This window comes from Daucus carota, chromosome 6 (assembly GCF_001625215.2).
Source record: "Daucus carota subsp. sativus chromosome 6, DH1 v3.0, whole genome shotgun sequence".
NCBI classification, from domain to species: domain Eukaryota; kingdom Viridiplantae; phylum Streptophyta; class Magnoliopsida; order Apiales; family Apiaceae; genus Daucus; species Daucus carota.
In genome coordinates, this window is record NC_030386.2 from 12,802,541 (window position 1) to 12,819,973 (window position 17,433).

The 17,433-nt window shown below is 34.3% G+C and overlaps 1 protein-coding gene across 1 annotated transcript; it reads left to right on the plus strand.

Annotated features, from left to right (window-relative positions):
* The first annotated feature begins 13,080 nt into the window (after nt 1-13,080).
* Nucleotides 13,081-16,685, plus strand: LOC108203553 (protein FAR1-RELATED SEQUENCE 5-like). The gene is made up of 7 exons (XM_017372536.2): nt 13,081-13,120; nt 13,436-14,082; nt 14,133-14,278; nt 14,847-15,027; nt 15,210-15,314; nt 15,471-15,773; nt 16,296-16,685. The coding sequence occupies exons 1-7, from the start codon at nt 13,081-13,083 to the stop codon at nt 16,683-16,685; spliced, it is 1,812 nt and encodes a 603-aa protein (XP_017228025.2).
* The last annotated feature ends 748 nt before the right edge of the window (nt 16,686-17,433 follow it).

The following is a 17,433-nucleotide window of genomic DNA, read 5'->3' on the forward strand; positions in this document are numbered from 1 at the left end:
CATCAAGCTGACTTTGAGAAGAAGATACAGGCATAAAATCCAGAATGGATGCCTGTGTGTGTGCAGGTGAAGAAGTAGTGTCCCTCCCCCTCTTTTGTTGTGTCCCTGGATGGGGACTATTTTCAATAACAACATCCTTTTGGGAGGATGCTGCTAGGGATGAGCTTGAATCCATTTTAAGCTCTGCAGTCTTTTGGGAGACTGCAGAGTGGCTTGGCAGGGCATCACTCTTCTCTCCAGCCTTATCCTTAGGATTTCTTTGATGATCACCCTTTCCCTCCCCCTCACTTCCACCAATCACACTCCCCTCAGGTTTGTGCTTCTTGGATTTTACAACAGATGCCTTTTGGGAGGCCCCTGAGGTTGGTTTAGAAGACTTGGTTTTAGAGGGTTGTGCCACTTGTGTGGACTGTTGATGGGCCTCTTCAACAGCCTCGATGGCAGAAAGCAAAGAAGGTGAGGGTTGAGAAGGAGTAGTAGGATAACCATGTACCTCTTTTTCTTTACCAGGCTCCATAATTGGCAGGTAAATCACCTCCAAGGAGGGGTAGAGATTCACCCTTAAGAGGTCTTTGAAGACTCTCTTCTCCTGCACAAAACTTGGAAGCTTGGCTTCCTGATTAGTGATGACTAGCTTGTCATCAACATGGTTAGCTAACATCATCAAAAATCTAACATAATATATGTTTTTAGGCCTATCAGTCCTATCACCTAGCTTCTCCCCAATTTCATGGATCATCAAAGTGCCAAAATAATAGTACTCATTGGTCAAAAACATATAGAGCATTTGAAGAATTTGAGAAGTAATAGCATTGAAATTACTAATTTTACCAGAGAATGACTTAACAAAAGCATCACAAAGGTAACTCCATTCTCTCCTAAGACCTCTTCTCTCAATCTTACCTAAAGCATCAGTTGGTAATACATAATTCATGGCATAAAGCAAGTTAACTAATTGCACATCAGAAGGCAAGGTAGAAGCAGTATTATCAGGAATTCTAAAGCATGCATTCATGACATCACAATTAATCACATGAACATTATTTTTAAGGGTAAAGGAGATAGTGTCATCCTCACTATTAAATTCGGCTGTTGTCCAAATCTCTTCCACAACTTCATGATAGATAGTTGGAGTTGAGAGCATGGCATGAGACAGCTGACTAGATTTAATGAACTCCATCATCCTGTGATACTCCTTTTCTTCCACAGCTTTGGTGTCCACGAAAGATGCAAAGTTGTTCTTCTCGTAGATAAAGTGAGTAGGAGAAGAGTATTTCTTCATTGGCGCCATTGTAGTTACAGACTTACAGTTAAAAAGCTTGAAGAAAGAGAGTTTTCTTTGCACAGAGAGAGAAGGAGAGTTTGTGAATTCGAAAGAGTGAGATGAAAAGAAATGAAAATAAATTAAAACACTTAAATACTTTCTCAGAAAATTGCTGTGATTGGCTGAGAAATTACCGTTGAGAAGAAATAACTCTTATATAACTCTACAAAACTTACACACACGATCGTGTGTATAAAGGAGGTGAGAGATAAAATAAATTTCAACGGCTCAGATCTGATAATACTTTCAACGGATGAAATAAGCGCCTCTTTAAACTTCCTATTCAATTGATGGTGATCAGTTGAAAGTGTTTTCAACTAGTGTCATCAGTTGAATGAAAAACAAAACAAGAGCGCATTTGTTCCAGACATCAGTTGAAACAATTTCACTATTTCATCAGTTGAAATACTACATATTTTATCCAGAATTATAACTAACTTAATTTTGATAAATTAAAATTAGTCAAATTCTGGCTGCCAAATTACAGAAAAATTCACTATAAATTAGGAGAAATTTAACATACCTAATTTACTTACCAACCTTGTGAATGTGTATTCATCAAGAGGCTTTGTGAAAATATCTGCAATTTGTTCTTCACTTGGAACACAATGCATTTCAACTGTGCCAGCCATCACATGTTCTCTTATGAAGTGATATTTGATGTCAATATGCTTGGTTCTTGAGTGTTGTACTGGATTTTCAGTTATAGCAATAGCACTGGTGTTGTCACAAAATATTGGGATTTTAGAGAGATTTAAACCATAATCAAGCAATTGATTTCTCATCCACAATATTTGTGCACAACAACTTCCAGCTGCAATGTATTCAGCCTCAGCTGTAGAGGTTGATACAGAATGTTGCTTTTTGCTAAACCAAGAAATCAGCCTATCTCCAAGAAATTGACATGTTCCTGTTGTACTTTTTCTATCAATTTTGCATCCTGCAAAATCAGCATCTGAATATCCAATTAGATCAAATCCAGAGTCTTTAGGGTACCAAATGCCAAGATTTGGTGTTCCCTTAAGATATCTGAATATTTTTTTTATAGCAATAAGATGTGATTCTTTAGGATCAGATTGAAATCTAGCACAGAGACATGTAGAAAACATAATACCTGGTCTACTGGCTGTCAGATATAAAAGAGAGTCAACCATGTCTCTATAATTAGAGATATCCACAGATTTCTCATTAGGACTTAACTCCAATTTAGTGGCAGTTGGCATAGGAGTATTAGCTTCTTTGCAATCCATTAAATCAAACTTTTTAAGTAAATCATAGATATACTTAGTTTGATTTATGAATATACCTTCCTTTACTTGTTTAACTTGTAAACCAAGAAAGTAGGTGAGCTCTCCCATCATGCTCATTTCATACTGACTTTGCATTAAATTAGCAAACTTTTTGCAAAGTCTTTCATCTGTAGAGCCAAAAATTATATCATCTACATAAATTTGAACCAGAATAAAGGCACCATTTACATTCCTATAAAATAGTGTTTTATCTACAGTTCCTCTGGAAAAATGATTATCCAACAAGAATTGAGATAGAGTGTCATACCATGCCCTTGGTGCTTGCTTTAGTCCATAAAGTGCTTTTAATAAAAAGTAAACATACTCTGGAAATTCTGGATCTTCAAAACCAGGAGGCTGACTCACATATACCTCCTCTTCCAGTTCACCATTTAGAAAAGCACTTTTGACATCCATTTGATAAACTTTGAAGTTTGCATGAGCAGCATAGGCCAAGAAGATTCTTATGGCTTCCAATCTTGCAACTGGTGCAAATGTCTCATCAAAATCAATTCCTTCAGGTTGAGAGTATCCTTTAGCCACAAGCCTTGCTTTGTTTCTGATGACAACTCCATTCTCATCCATCTTGTTTCTGAATACTCACCTTGTGCCTACAATTGTTATATTCTTAGGCTTGGGTACCAGCTTCCATACATTGTTTCTCTCAAATTGATTTAATTCTTCTTGCATAGCAAGAACCCAATCAGCATCTTTGAGAGCATCTTCTATGACTTTAGGTTCATCCTGTGAAAGGAATGCACTGTACAGACACTCATCTTGAGTGGCTCTTCTTGTTTGTACAGATGCATTTGCATCTCCAATAATTAACTCAAAAGGATGATCCCTTGTCCATTTTCTTTGTGGTGGAAGTGATTGCCTTGATGATGTAGCTTCACTGTTGAAGTTCAGATTTCCATGTTGGAAAGCTCCCCCTAAATTTGACATCTCATTATTTCTAGATTGATTGAAATTTTGAGACATTCTTTCAACTGATGATTCTTGAGGTGTTTCAACTGATGTCTCCAATACAGTTTCAACTGATGCTTCAGTTGAGTTTTCAATAGTAGTTGTACCTTGCACTAAGGTCTCATCAGTTGGAATATTAATTCCAGGATTAATTCCAGCATTCTGAACAGTGTCATCACAATCATCATCACTGTCATATAGATCACCTTCACCCTCATTCTCAAATCTGAGATTATCATGAAATCCTTCATCTATCAATCCTTGAATCTTTTTATCATCAAAAACTACATGAATTGATTCCATAACAATGTTGGTTCTCAGATTGTATACTCTAAATGATTTTCCATTAGAATATCCAACAAAAATAGCTTCATCTGCCTTGGCCTCAAATTTTCCAAGATTTTCACCTTGATTTCTTAGAACATAGCACTTGCATCCAAATACATGAAGAAAGCTAATTGTTGGCTTCTTTCCTTTGAAGAGTTGAAAAGGAGTTAGATTGTGAGGTTTGGTAATTAGAGAAATGTTTTGAGTAAAACAAGCAGTGTTCACAGCTTCAGCCCAAAAATAGGTTGGAAGTTGAGCTTCATTAATCATGGTTCTTGCAGCCTCAATGAGAGTTCTATTCTTCCTTTCAACCACACCATTTTGTTGTGGAGTTCTTGATGCAGAGAACTCATGAATAATTCCCTTTTCTTCACAAAATTCTTTCATCGCAGAATTCTTGAATTCTGTTCCATTGTCACTTTTTATCCTTCCAACTTTGATATCTGGATTGTTGTCTAATGCCTTGATATGATTGATAATGATTTTCCCAGCTTCATCCTTAAAATGCAGGAAGAAAGTCCAAGTGAATTTTGAAAAATCATCAACAATCACTAGACAATATTTCTTCTTTGAAATGGACATTATGTTGACTGGTCCAAATAAATCCATATGCAAGAGCTGAAGGGGCTTCACAATTGATGAAAGAGATTTGCTTTTGAAAGAGCTTCTCTTTTGCTTTCCTTGCTGACAAGCTCCACACAAACCATCTTTGGAGAATTCCAGCTTTGGTATTTCTCTCACCAAATCCTTTTTGACTAACTCATTCAAAGTCTTGAAATTTAAATGAGACAACCTTTTGTGCCATAGCCAACTGTCATCTGATCTTGCTTTACTGAGAAAGCAAGTGATAGATTCAGACTTTACAGAGTTGAAGTCAGCTACATACACATTTCCTTTTCTTTGTCCAATTAGTACCACATTGTTGTCATCTCCTTTGGTGACAACACATGCTGCAGGAGTGAAACTTACTTTGTATCCTTTGTCACAAAGTTGACTGATGCTAAGCAAGTTGTGCTTAAGACCAGACACCAATGCAACTTCATCAATGATGACATTCTCTTTTGCAATCAAGCCATATCCCATAGTATATCCTTTGCTGTCATTTCCAAAGGTAATGCTAGGGCCAGCTTTCTCTACAAACTTTGTGAGCGGGGAAGAATCACCAGTCATGTGCCTGGAGCATCCACTATCCAAGTACCACAAATTCTTCTTATGGTTTCCCTGCACACATTCCAAAAACAGATCAAGTTGATTTTGGTACCCAAATTGCTTTGGATCCAGATTTGTTAGTCTTAACAGCTTTTCCCTCATTCTCAACTTTTCCCTTGGATTGAAGTGGTTCAATCTTTGGTTTTGGTTGAGAGATTGGAACATCAACATTGTTCTTAAACACAGGCATTTGAGGCATGCATACATTGTTCATACCATGCAAATTTGAATGGAATTGAGGCATGTTAAAAGCATTGAAATATGAACTAAACATATATGGTATGCTAGGCTGAGAATATGAATTGTGAGGCAATAAACCAGGCATCATGTTCATAGCAGATAAATTCATGTGAGGAACATATGGCATAGGAATAGGCAATGATAGATTAGGAGCAATCACAGTTTTACAATTAGCAAATAAATGATTTACACTACCACATTTACTGCAGGTTTTCCTAGGAGCACTGGCATTGGGTGTGTAATTAGTGTGCTTGTTGACTCCAATTTTACCATTTCTATTCCCTTTCTTCTTCTTAGTCTCATTACTGGAATTAATAGTGTTGTTAACACTTTCACTAGTCTCAGAAGAATTATCCTCACCTTTAACAAAGTTCTTTTTAACAGGACCATATTTCTTATTGAGCTTCTTGAGAACTTTCTTGTCAACTGGTGAGTTTTTGTTCAACTGATGACTTTCATCAGTTCAGACTTTGCTTTTCAACTGATGATCATCATCAGTATTCTCATCATTTGAACTGTTCTCAGATATCTCAAGAGCTTTCTTATTCCTTTTCCATTCATTTTCCACAAAGGTTTCCCTGCCTTGCATGTTGATGATATTAGTGGAAACATCTCTCCCAGATTTCCATTTAGCAATAATCTCTTGTTCCTTATCAAGCTGTTTTCTTATGATCTCTTCTCTTTTCAGAACAACCAAGAGATCATCTTTGGCTGTCTGACACTCAATTTTTAGTTTCTCAAACTCAATAAATTGAGCTTCTAAAGCACTGTTCCTGTCACTAAGAAAGGTGTTAGGTTCCTTAATTCTACTTAGTGAGAGATTTTAAAGAAACATGCAAATGATACAACTCTGTAGACATCTCATTTATGGTAGCATTGCAATCATCTTTAGTTAACTCAACTAAGTTTGTAGTGAATACCTGACTGCTGCTTCCAGTGTTCTCTTCTTGATCTGTGGAGTTGGCCATTAGAGCAAGATTGACAAACTCTTCCTCATCTTCAGAATCATCTCCAGCTGCCCAATCATCCTTTGTAATGAATGCCCTTTCTTTTTGCTTGAGAAGGTCATAATATTTCTTTTTGTAATCCATGTGATCACTGGATCTCTTCTCAGCTTTTGGCTTTCTGCATTCATTAGCAAAGTGGCCTGCATTCCCACAGTTGAAGCACTTGAATTTTGATCTGTCTACTATACTTCTATCAGACTTGGGATTGCCTTTAAATAATTTTGCAGGATTAGAATTCTTTTTGAATTTCAGTTTGGAGAATCTTCTTGACAGGAAGGCTAGGTGCTCATCTATTCCATCACTTTCTTCACCAGAATCAGCTACATCTTTCTCTTTTCCTTTTCCCTGGCTAGACTCTGAGCTATCTTCTTTGACCAACTTCTCAGTTTCTTTAACTTGAGACTTTCCCTTGTCCTTGACAGTGTCATCAAGGGATGCAACTAGAGCCACATATGAATGCCCTTTCTTTTGGCTTTTCTCAATCTCTTCATCTTGTTCCATTTCAAGCTCATAAGTTTTCAAAGTTTCATACAGTCTCTCAAGAGTATAATCTTTGAATTCTTGAGTGTTTCTGAGAGAGACTGTCATAGGTTTCCATTCTTTAGAAAGAGCTCTTAAGAATTTCAAATTTGAATCCTTAACTTGATATACTCTTCCAAAGAGTTTTAGACCACTTAACAGCTTTTGGAATCTGTTAAATGTGTCACTCAAACCTTCACCAGCCTTGAAATGGAATGACTCATATTGTTGAATCAGCAACTGCATCTTGTTTTCTCTTACTTGCTCATTTCCTTCACAGATGGTTCTGATGGTATCCCAAACTTCTTTTGCACTTGTGCAACTAATGACACTATCAATCATTTCTTGATCTAAACCATTAAACAAGAGGTTCATGGTTTTCTTGTCTTTGTGCACTTCCTCACTATCCTCTTGAGAATATTCATGGATAGGTTTTGGAACCATTTTTCCTACCATATCCTCACCATCAGCTCCCATACTAGTGCAGACCTTCATTGGGACATGAGATCCTTTCTCAATGCAGTTAACATAGCTTTCATCAATAGACAACAAGTGCAGATGCATTCTTACTTTCCAGTGAAAGTAGTTATCTTTGTCAAGAACAGGAATCTTCACTCCAGCATCCTTCTTTCCCATCTTTCTTTAGCAGTGTTGATCTTTTTCCCTGTTTGTTGGGAACCTCGCTTTGATACCAATTGTTATTTTACACCAACTATAAGAAAGATTGTAGAAGGGGGGGTTGAATACAATCTTTTACAAATTTAAAAGATTTAAGAACAAACACTTTAAACACAGCAGATAGAAAACACCAAGTATTAAAAATACGGGTGGATTAAATGATCCACCCGTGAGATTTTATATAGAAGAATCTGTGGATTGATTACAATTCGCACAGCTGCTGGTTCATCACTCAAACAAGTTCTAACTCAGATTTTCTCTCAAGTAATTTGAACAAGTTCAACTGATGTTTCTAACTTGGTTATATACTCCAAGTTTTACAAAGCTTTTAGCTAGATTACAAAATGCACTCTAATCTAAAAACAATGTTGCACATCTTTGTCTTATGCATGCTTTCTGAGATGTCTTCATCTTTGACCATCATCTTGATTTGATCCAGATTGCATTGCATGAGATAAGAATGTTTCTGCTTCTTCTTTATTTTCCTAATCAGGCTTCCATGTCCATTTTAGTGTAATTCGATCCATGTGATTTTCGATCCATGTGATTTGTCAGACTTAAGCTCTAGTCACTTTCAACTGCTCTTTGCTTCATCAGTTGAAAGTTCTGGTTACTTTCAACTGCTCTTGACTTCATCAGTTGAGTGTTGCGCTAGGCTCATCAGTTGAACGAATTACAGACTTCATCAGTTGAATGTTGTTCCAGTCTCATCAGTTGAATTCCTTAGTGTCATCAGTTGAATACTTTGTATTCAGTTGAATGCTTGGTTTTCATCAGTTGAAACATGATCCAGTCTTCATCAGTTGAATAGTTACATCTCATCAGTTGAATATCCTTCACTTAGATAAAATTACATGGCATTGGATATTTACAATTAGCCATCCTATTCTACCCATCCGTTGATAATTCCCAAAGACAAGAAATATAACAATTACAACTGAAATTTGATAAAGATATTAAGTAAGACATGTTACAAAATGTTTATGTTATCATCAAAAATTATTGATTCCTAACACAATTCATTAATACTAAAATACTAATAAAATGGTGTTAAGATTTAAATTATAATTAATGAATTACGAATTATATACCCGCCCGTGCTTTGCACGGGTTAAAGGCTAGTATATTATAAAATATAAGATAGAGTAAGGAGAAGAGAGAGGTGCCTCAAAAATAAGGCTTGAAGAAACTGTCCGATATAAGACACCACTAGCACATTGTTGGATCAACCTTTTTCATCAAATGCCCTAATTTATAACTTTGGATATAATATAAAACTTCTCTTTAGCAAGTCGGAGAAACAAGCAAAAAATATCACTAACGAAGGGGGACAAACTAGGTTTTGTGTGGTTTTGTTTCGTTCTAAGAGAAGATACTAATAACTATACAATAAGAATATATGTAATTTATGAGTAAAAGTTGTGTGCTACATAATAATAACTTTAATGCGTTAATTACTTGGTTGTAAATTACATACCAACGTAAAACCCGGTGCAAGGTACTAGTGTCTCGTTTAAACTATATTTTAAATTCATTATTATTATATTTAATAATTTAAAAGTTTGATTTGATTAATTTTCTTTTTATCTTTAAAATATTTTTATTAATTCAATCATATTTTATATATTTTTCTAAATGAAAAAAAGTAAATGACGTCACATTTGAAATTATTGACAAAATTTATAAATCAGTTATACATAAAAAAACTTGATGGTGATCAGCATTAGATAATGAAACTCATACTCCGTGTCACATGGACACTCATTTATGCTCTTTTTAATATTTGAGTGTTGGATAATTTATTAATTTTAGACTTGAAAATGAACATAAAATTTATAGTTAAATAATAATCGAATTCTTTTTCAAGTTAAGGGGAATTTTAAAGCATAATTTAAAATAGAGAAAGATTGTAAAGCATAATCTAACTCGTAACGTAATAGTGATAACTCAACCAAGTAAAAGACATGAAACAATATTTAAGTATAATACATGGATCAACAAATTGGATATTCGTGATGTACAGAAACAGACAATCCAGTTGACTGAAGCGAACACCCGTCCACCGAAAAAAGTTCATTAATATATTCAAGTCTCATTGAAGAATAAAGTTCAAGACATTTCTGTTATCAAAGGTTGTTCATCAATTTCGTATCAAGAACCAGAAGTTTCCATTGTACATGCCCAGAATATTTTTAATCGGATTCTGAAGCAAATTCAACCAGGTTGGACTGATCAAATGATGGTACAGAATTCGGTTTCAGTATTACTCATTTGTGAACCAGACCAGTGCACTAAATGTCAATGCATACAAATTCGTTCGATGTATTTGTCACAGGAGAGTTGATCAAGTCAAGTAAGTTGTTCCCGCATCAAGTCAAATGTCGTCATAAGTCAACTGCTTTCAAATAGTGTTAAATCCAAAAGCGACGCCAAAGATTTGAATATATGCTCTTTATTTGGCGTCACTTGAAATTAACTCTAAATTATTCAGAGTGGTGCTTAAATAATTTATATATATATATATGTGTGTGTGTGTGTGTGTGTGTGTGTGTGTGTCTATATATAGGCAATTGCTCAAATAGAAACCACTAAAATAGAAACTAAAATGGAAACTAAGAGAAACTATACCTAAATGACCTCACCCACCCAGGGCCCACCCTCACCCCCACTCAATCAACTCAGGGCCCGCTAGGGCCTGACCAAGGCTCCTCACAGGCCCTGGACAGGCTCCAGACAGTCTTAAAAAGCCAAACCTTTACCCCACCATGGTCCCACTAGGCCCCGGCCCGGCCCTATTAGGCCCCACTTAGACCCCGTCTAGGCCCATCTCGGGGTCCATCCCCGGTCCCAAAACCCGCATCATTCTATTTAATCGCATTGGTTTCCATTTAGTTTATATTCTAGTAGTTTCTATTGGAGTAGGACCCTATATATATGTATGTATGTATAAATGTATGTATAAAACTCAAAATATTTTTAAGGTATGAGATTAAGTGGCATCAAATACACACAGATATATGGAAGGCCCCACTTAAAAGTCAACAAGTCAAGCACCATTCAATTGTCTACACCGGCGCCACTCAGAAGTTGTGTGAATTTGACTAAGGCAAGTATCCAATGGCACCACCCAAAAGTATCACATTGAGGCGTCACTCGATCTTTTATATATATATGAAGGCGCCACTTAACTCTAGTGTGAAATTTTACTAAGGCAAATGACGACACTAAGATATACATCATGGAAGGCATCACTTATCTGAGAAGCGCCACTTAATCATAACTAGCACCACTTGACATAAATAACCATTTGGCGCCACTTAAGCTTCAAGATTTAAACTCAAAAAGGCTGGTGCCACTCAAGGCGATCACTTACTTAACCAATCATGGTTAAATTGAAAGCCTATAAATATAATTTGCATCTTCATTTGAAGGAAACTACACACATTTGTGTTGTGCACACACTTTACACATATCCTCCGAGAGCATAGAAAGAAAAATATATAGACTAGACGAGAGTGTTTGTAGTTGTGATACATCGTCTTATAGCCGACTTACGAGTTGAATTTATAGCATCCTCGAGAATTAAAATATCAACGACAATTATCCTGAACTTGTTGGATTATTTATTTCGATTAAAAGACAAACTAGAACAAACATTCCGCAAATCGAATTAATTCGGATAATGTGGTATAGACGTATTCAACCCCCCCTTCTGCGTATTACATAGGACTAACATGAAGAACGAAAGATGGAGAAAGAAATGTTGTTGTTTGCTTTTTAGTTCATTTTCTGGTTGATTGTGTGATATTAGTACGGGCTCCGCAAAGGCACTCATTTTTCGACCTTTGCAAGCATTTGCAGCTTATTATGCATTAAATGTAATTTTTAGCGTTTTTTTAAAGTTACATTTGTGGTTACATATATGGTTACTCGCAGTTGCAGATATGGTTGCAAATGCAACATCCAACTTTTTTGCAATTTTTTTTTCAGAAAGTAATATTTTTGGATTTTTTATTTGAAAGACTGTATTTTTGCATTTTTTTAAAAAAAATTATTGTATTTTTCCAAAAATTTTTAGATTTGAATATTTTGTGAAAACCCCCTAAATAAAACTATAAAATATTGCACATATCAAAATAACATCTTAAAAGAGTATATTAAAATATTACATATATTGAAGCATAGTCGCTTTGTTCATGTTCAATATTTACCGTATAAATGTTACAGCATCTCATTCTTTATTCTGTATTATATATATATATATATAGAGTCCTGCTCCAATAGAAACTAAATTAGCCTAAAAACTAAAAACCAGTTTTTGGACAGTTTTTTATCATTATTTTTAACTACAGAAATCACTAATTTGTACATAACATATCACTAATTTATATATAGCATATCTCGCGAATATAAATATATATAAATATATATATATACACACACACACACACATATATGCAACGTATATGACCATCATCTTCACCCAAATCGTAATAATGGACCTCTTACCACCATTACCAGACGTTTCTATGACTTGCCACCATTGTGTATCATCACCAATAGTCACATACACTTTCCATCATAATTTACAAAACTAACGACTACTTCCCAATCATCATACAACTTCTCTTGCGGCTTCCTACGGCTAAGAACCTTCCTACGGATGAAATTGGTCATCTATAATCGATTATCAATAGTTTAGATAAGTAGATTTTCTCAATTTTGATAATAAAAATCACTGTTTACATACTGTATAAAAACAGTGATTAGTGCAGTATAAATTAGTGATACCCATAGTTATAAATAGTGGTAGGGAAACTGGTTTCTAATTTTTATTTTAAGAGTGGTTTCTATTTGATCATGAGCCTATATATATATATATATATATATATATATATATATATATATATATATATATATATATATATATATATATAGGCCAAAGATCAAATAGAAACCAAATTAAAATAGAAACTAGAAACCAATCTTGTCCATCTATTAATTAATACCATCTTTTAATCTCAGCCATTCAAATTAATAAAATTAAAAAAATATAAAAAGACAGAGATTTGTTTTAATCACGCTCATTAACTTCGTAGCTTTCTCTCTCTTCCACTCTGTCTATTTCTCGCTCTAAAATCTCTGAAGCAGCTCTCGGAAATTCGCTCTAAAATCTCTCTCAAAGAGAGATTTTCGCTCTCTATTTGCATTCACAGCTGATTATCACACTCGGCAGATTCAGTCTCTCTCTTTGCGTGTCTCTCTCTCAGCAACTTCGTTTTTTAAGTCTCTCTCTGCAAATCCAGTTGATTTGAAGGAGATTTGAAGGAGATTTGTACAAGATTCAGTCTCTCTCGGCAAATTGAGCTGCTTTGAAGGAGATTTGTAGGAAATTCAGTCTATCTCGGAAAATTCAGTTGATTTGAAGTTGTTTTATACTGAATTCATTCTCTCCTGCCAAATTCAGTTGATTTGAAGGTGTTTTTTTTTATGAAATTTAGCTTTATATCATAGATCGAAGATGATTACATTGGACTTGGCTAAAATCAGTGATAATCAAGGTATTTTTTTTATAATTTGTGTTTATTTAAGTGAGTTTGCTTATAGTGTTGTGACTGTTTGCATAGATAATGTTAATTGTGTAGTGATGAATCATATCTTATGAGTCAGTTTAGGATTTAAGCGATTGATTATATGTTTCAGAGTACATAACAAGCAGAGCATATCATATTTTTAGGTTTAGTGATTAGACTCTAGTGAATTAGTGATACATTCTCTGAACCTGCTATAATTTCCTAGTTAGTGTGTTATATGTGAATTAGTGGTTTTATGTCTTGTTTCATTTATAATTTTTGTGTTTTTCGGTTGTTTTTCAGGTTCTTGTTCTGGTGAATCGTCTAATGTTTGTGCTAGTCATGCTGTTTGTTCAATAGAAAGTGACAAATCAGTCACTAATTGCACTGTCTCTCCTGGTGGTATGAGGTATTTTATGCCTAGTATAGTTGCTGGAAGTGATGTACCGTTTCGAAATCAGGCTTTTGATAGCTTAGATAAGGCTTACAAGTTTTACAAAGAGTATGGGAGGCTAGGTGGTTTTGATGTACGAAAAACAACGAAGAAGAGAGATGCTGATGGGACTATTATTTTGAAACATTTTGTTTGTAGTAAGGAGGGGTTTAATGATGGAAGTCATTGTGAAGAAAATAGGCAAAGGCGTACCGTCTCACGGAGGTGTGGATGTAAAGCGAAAGTTGTCATGAAAATTATGAGCCAAAACAGATATTATGTTTTTAATTTTGTTGAACTTCACAATCATCCGTTGGCTAGTGAAAGTGGTAGACAGTTTTTGAGAGCTAGTAGAGAGATGACAGTTAGTTTGCGAAATATTGTATTTGACGCTGCGAAAATAAACATTGGATGCAGCAAGACATTTAGCTTGGTCAAAGAGATGACAGGTGGCTATAGTAATGTTGGTGCAACATTACGTGATTTCAGGAATTTTGATAGGGATTTAAAAGAATTTGTTGGTGAAAAGGATGGACAAATGCTGATGACAAATTTAGAGTTTTACAGGAGACATCTAAATCGTTTTATTTTGCTTATGAACTTGATGGTGATGGGCATTTGACTATGCTTTTCTGGGCTGATCCAACTAGTAGGAGGAACTTTGAAATATACGGTGATGCCGTGTCATTTGATGCCACGTTTGATACTAACAAGTAAGTGATTGTAATTTTTAATTTTCTGCCTTTAAGTACTAGAAATATTTGTTAGAAGACTGTTTATAATTGTGTATAATATAGTATAAGTACTTTGTCTGAAACCAAGAACTAAAGTAGTTAGGCTGTTTTTTTGTAATTGCATTGCTTGTGTGAGAAACTTTCACTATGAATTTGGCTTTTGTTGTTCTTTACTCTCTGTTTCTATTCATTTATCTACCTCGTAGTTTCACTCTATACACTGTAAAATCACTGGCGTTTTGTATTAGTCTTTTTATGTATTAAAATACATGGTGAAGAGAAGACACATAATTCAGATTGATCTGTTGTAATGATCTCTAGAACCAAAATAGCTATATCTGTAGTACTGAATATAGTAGACAATGGTATACTGAGGTAGTTATATTTGCAGTATTTTAGTGATATCTTCATTTTATATTAGTGATATCTTAAATATATTTTAGTGATATGTCCATTATATTTTAGTAGTTTAGTAGTATATTTTAGGCTTTTTTAATGTATTTTATGTTAGTTATTATGGTTTTTAACCTGTTTTATGTTTATTCAGGTATAATATGATTTTTGCTCCTTTCACTGGTGTTGACAAACATGATAGATGTGTCACCTTTGCTGCTTGTTTGTTATCGAAAGAAGATGTTGCTCATTATAACTGGGCTTTTAAACAATTTGTCAAGGCAATGGGACGCAATCTAGTTATCTTTATAACTGACCAGTGCCCTGCAATGAAGGTATCTGTGCCGGCTTCATTTTCTGGTGAGAATGGATTGGTTCCTAGCAAGCATCGCCTTTGTATGTGGCATATCATGTAGAAATTTCCTATTAAGGTATTTTTTTAGTTGTTTTGTGGAATTTGTTTCCTAGTATTTTAACTTACTGTCATATATTTATGTAATTTTTCATTTGATTGCAGCTTGGCAATCGTTTGTGTAAGGAAACGGACTTTATGGAGAAAATGAAAACTTACATATGGTCGTCAAATTTGGAAATTGATGAGTTTGAAAGTGGATGGAAAGCAGTTATATAAGAGTTTAAATTGGAAGATAACAAATGGTTATCAAATATGTATGAGATAAGAAAGTCGTGGATTCCTTCCTATTTTAGGGACAGTCCTATGTTTGGTTTGATGAGGACAACTTCAAGGTCCGAAAGTGAATTTTTTTTCTTTTCACAGTTTCACAAGCAAGGTGATACCTTATGTGAGTTTTGGATACGTTTTGAGAGTGCAATGCATAGGGAGCGGAATAAAACAGAACGGTTAGACCACGAGTCTAACTCAAGCAAGCCAAATATGTTATCAAGATGGTTCATTGAAGATGATGCAACAGATCTATTGACACGTTCAATTTTTTACAAAGTTCAAGAAGAGATTTTGGCATCTTGCTTGGATATGCAGATTAAGAAAATGAGTGAAGAAGTTGATGGAGTAACTCAATTTGAAATAAAGGATGTCAAAGTTAAAGATAAACTTTTTAAGGTATGTTTTTTTCTTTCTTAGAGTAGTAAATTTTTTCTTGTAAATGTGTAAACTTTTTAAAGTATGTGTTATTATACTGATTTTGGTTGAAGTTGATGACAAATTTAGCATATGGTCAATATTTATTTCTAAATAAATACTAGTAGTTGTGATGTGAGTTTAAGAAATACTAGTAGCTGTGTTGTGAGTTGTAACAATTCTTTGATGATGATAGCTATATTCGTAGTATTGAATGCAGTAAACAATGGTATACTGAGGTAGTTATATTTGCAGTATTTTAGTGATATCTTTATTTCATATTAGTGATACCTTGAATATATATTAGTGGTACATATCTGGTGGTCAGTGCTTTTCCTCCCTTCACATTTGTTTTTTATTATTTGTTGTAATTTATGATTTATTAGTATATTGCTCTATGTTGTATTTTGCTCTCTGTTGTATTTTGTAAAAACATAATTAGTATATGGTTGATGTATTTTCTGATTTATTATTCTAATATTGTTAATAATATTCAATCTGCAGGTATCTGTTAGCAGATCACATGCCTTATGTTCATGCAAACAATTTGTTATGTGTGGAATTGTTTGTAGGCATGCTTTTTGTGGCTTGAAGCAAATTGGTGTCACAAAATTTCCAAGAAGTCTTGTGCTTAATCGTTGGATGAAAGTTGCAGAATGTGGCACTTCATTGGAATCTAATGTCGTGTATTCGGATTATTTTAAAATGGAGCAGGTGTCATTGAAGTTGACAAACTTATGGTTTGATTTTCGTCAGATTCTTAACAAAGCTGGAATTGAAATGGATAAGCTTGACTATGTTCACAAAATCATTAAGCAGATAGGTAGTGATTTTGAAAAGTATGATGGAGATGCTGTTGATTTTACTAAGAAGGACCATATGGCAGCATGGTAGGTGAACAGCCGGTTGGAGAGGTTACCATTCTTGCACCAACTGTTTCCAGGAACAAGGGAAATTATTTCAAGCGGGCTTGTCAGTGATAGAGAGAAAGCAATGACAAAAGCAAATAAAAGAGTTCGAAGATGTAAAGAATGCTCAGCAACCACTCATGATTCAAGAACTTGTCCAAAGAAAAAGAAGGATGAAGGGGCTGTAGTTTAGAATATCTGGTGAATATGATTTTAATTTTCATTTTTAAAAGACCATGTGCAGTTGTCTTTATAAAGTGTTTAGTACATTTCGATTTTATGTTTTCTGAGTTCTATAACTTGTACATTTTGAGTGTTTATAAATTGTCTTTATAAAGCATATTAGTACTGATACATTGTCAGTTAATGGCTTTTAGTGTTTTTATATTGAATATATAAACTGAATTTGTTAAGTTTTGCAGTAAAAATGAGTTGGTTTTTAGTGATATAGGTAATATAATTTAGTGGTGTTATCAGTGTAATTTAGTAGTATACATCCCAAGTTTTAGTGATATGTGTGTTTTTTAGTGATATCCTGCTTTACTGTGTAATGAAAACAATGAAAAATCATAAAACTAAAATGAAACAATAACAAAAGTAAAAAAGTCAAATATTTACCATTGCATTTTGAGATGGTAACACTAAAATAACCATATCCATACAAAAACAATCCAGTAAATCATTTTTAGTCTCAACATAATTCAACCATCTAATAATTCTTGTAAATCAGTTTC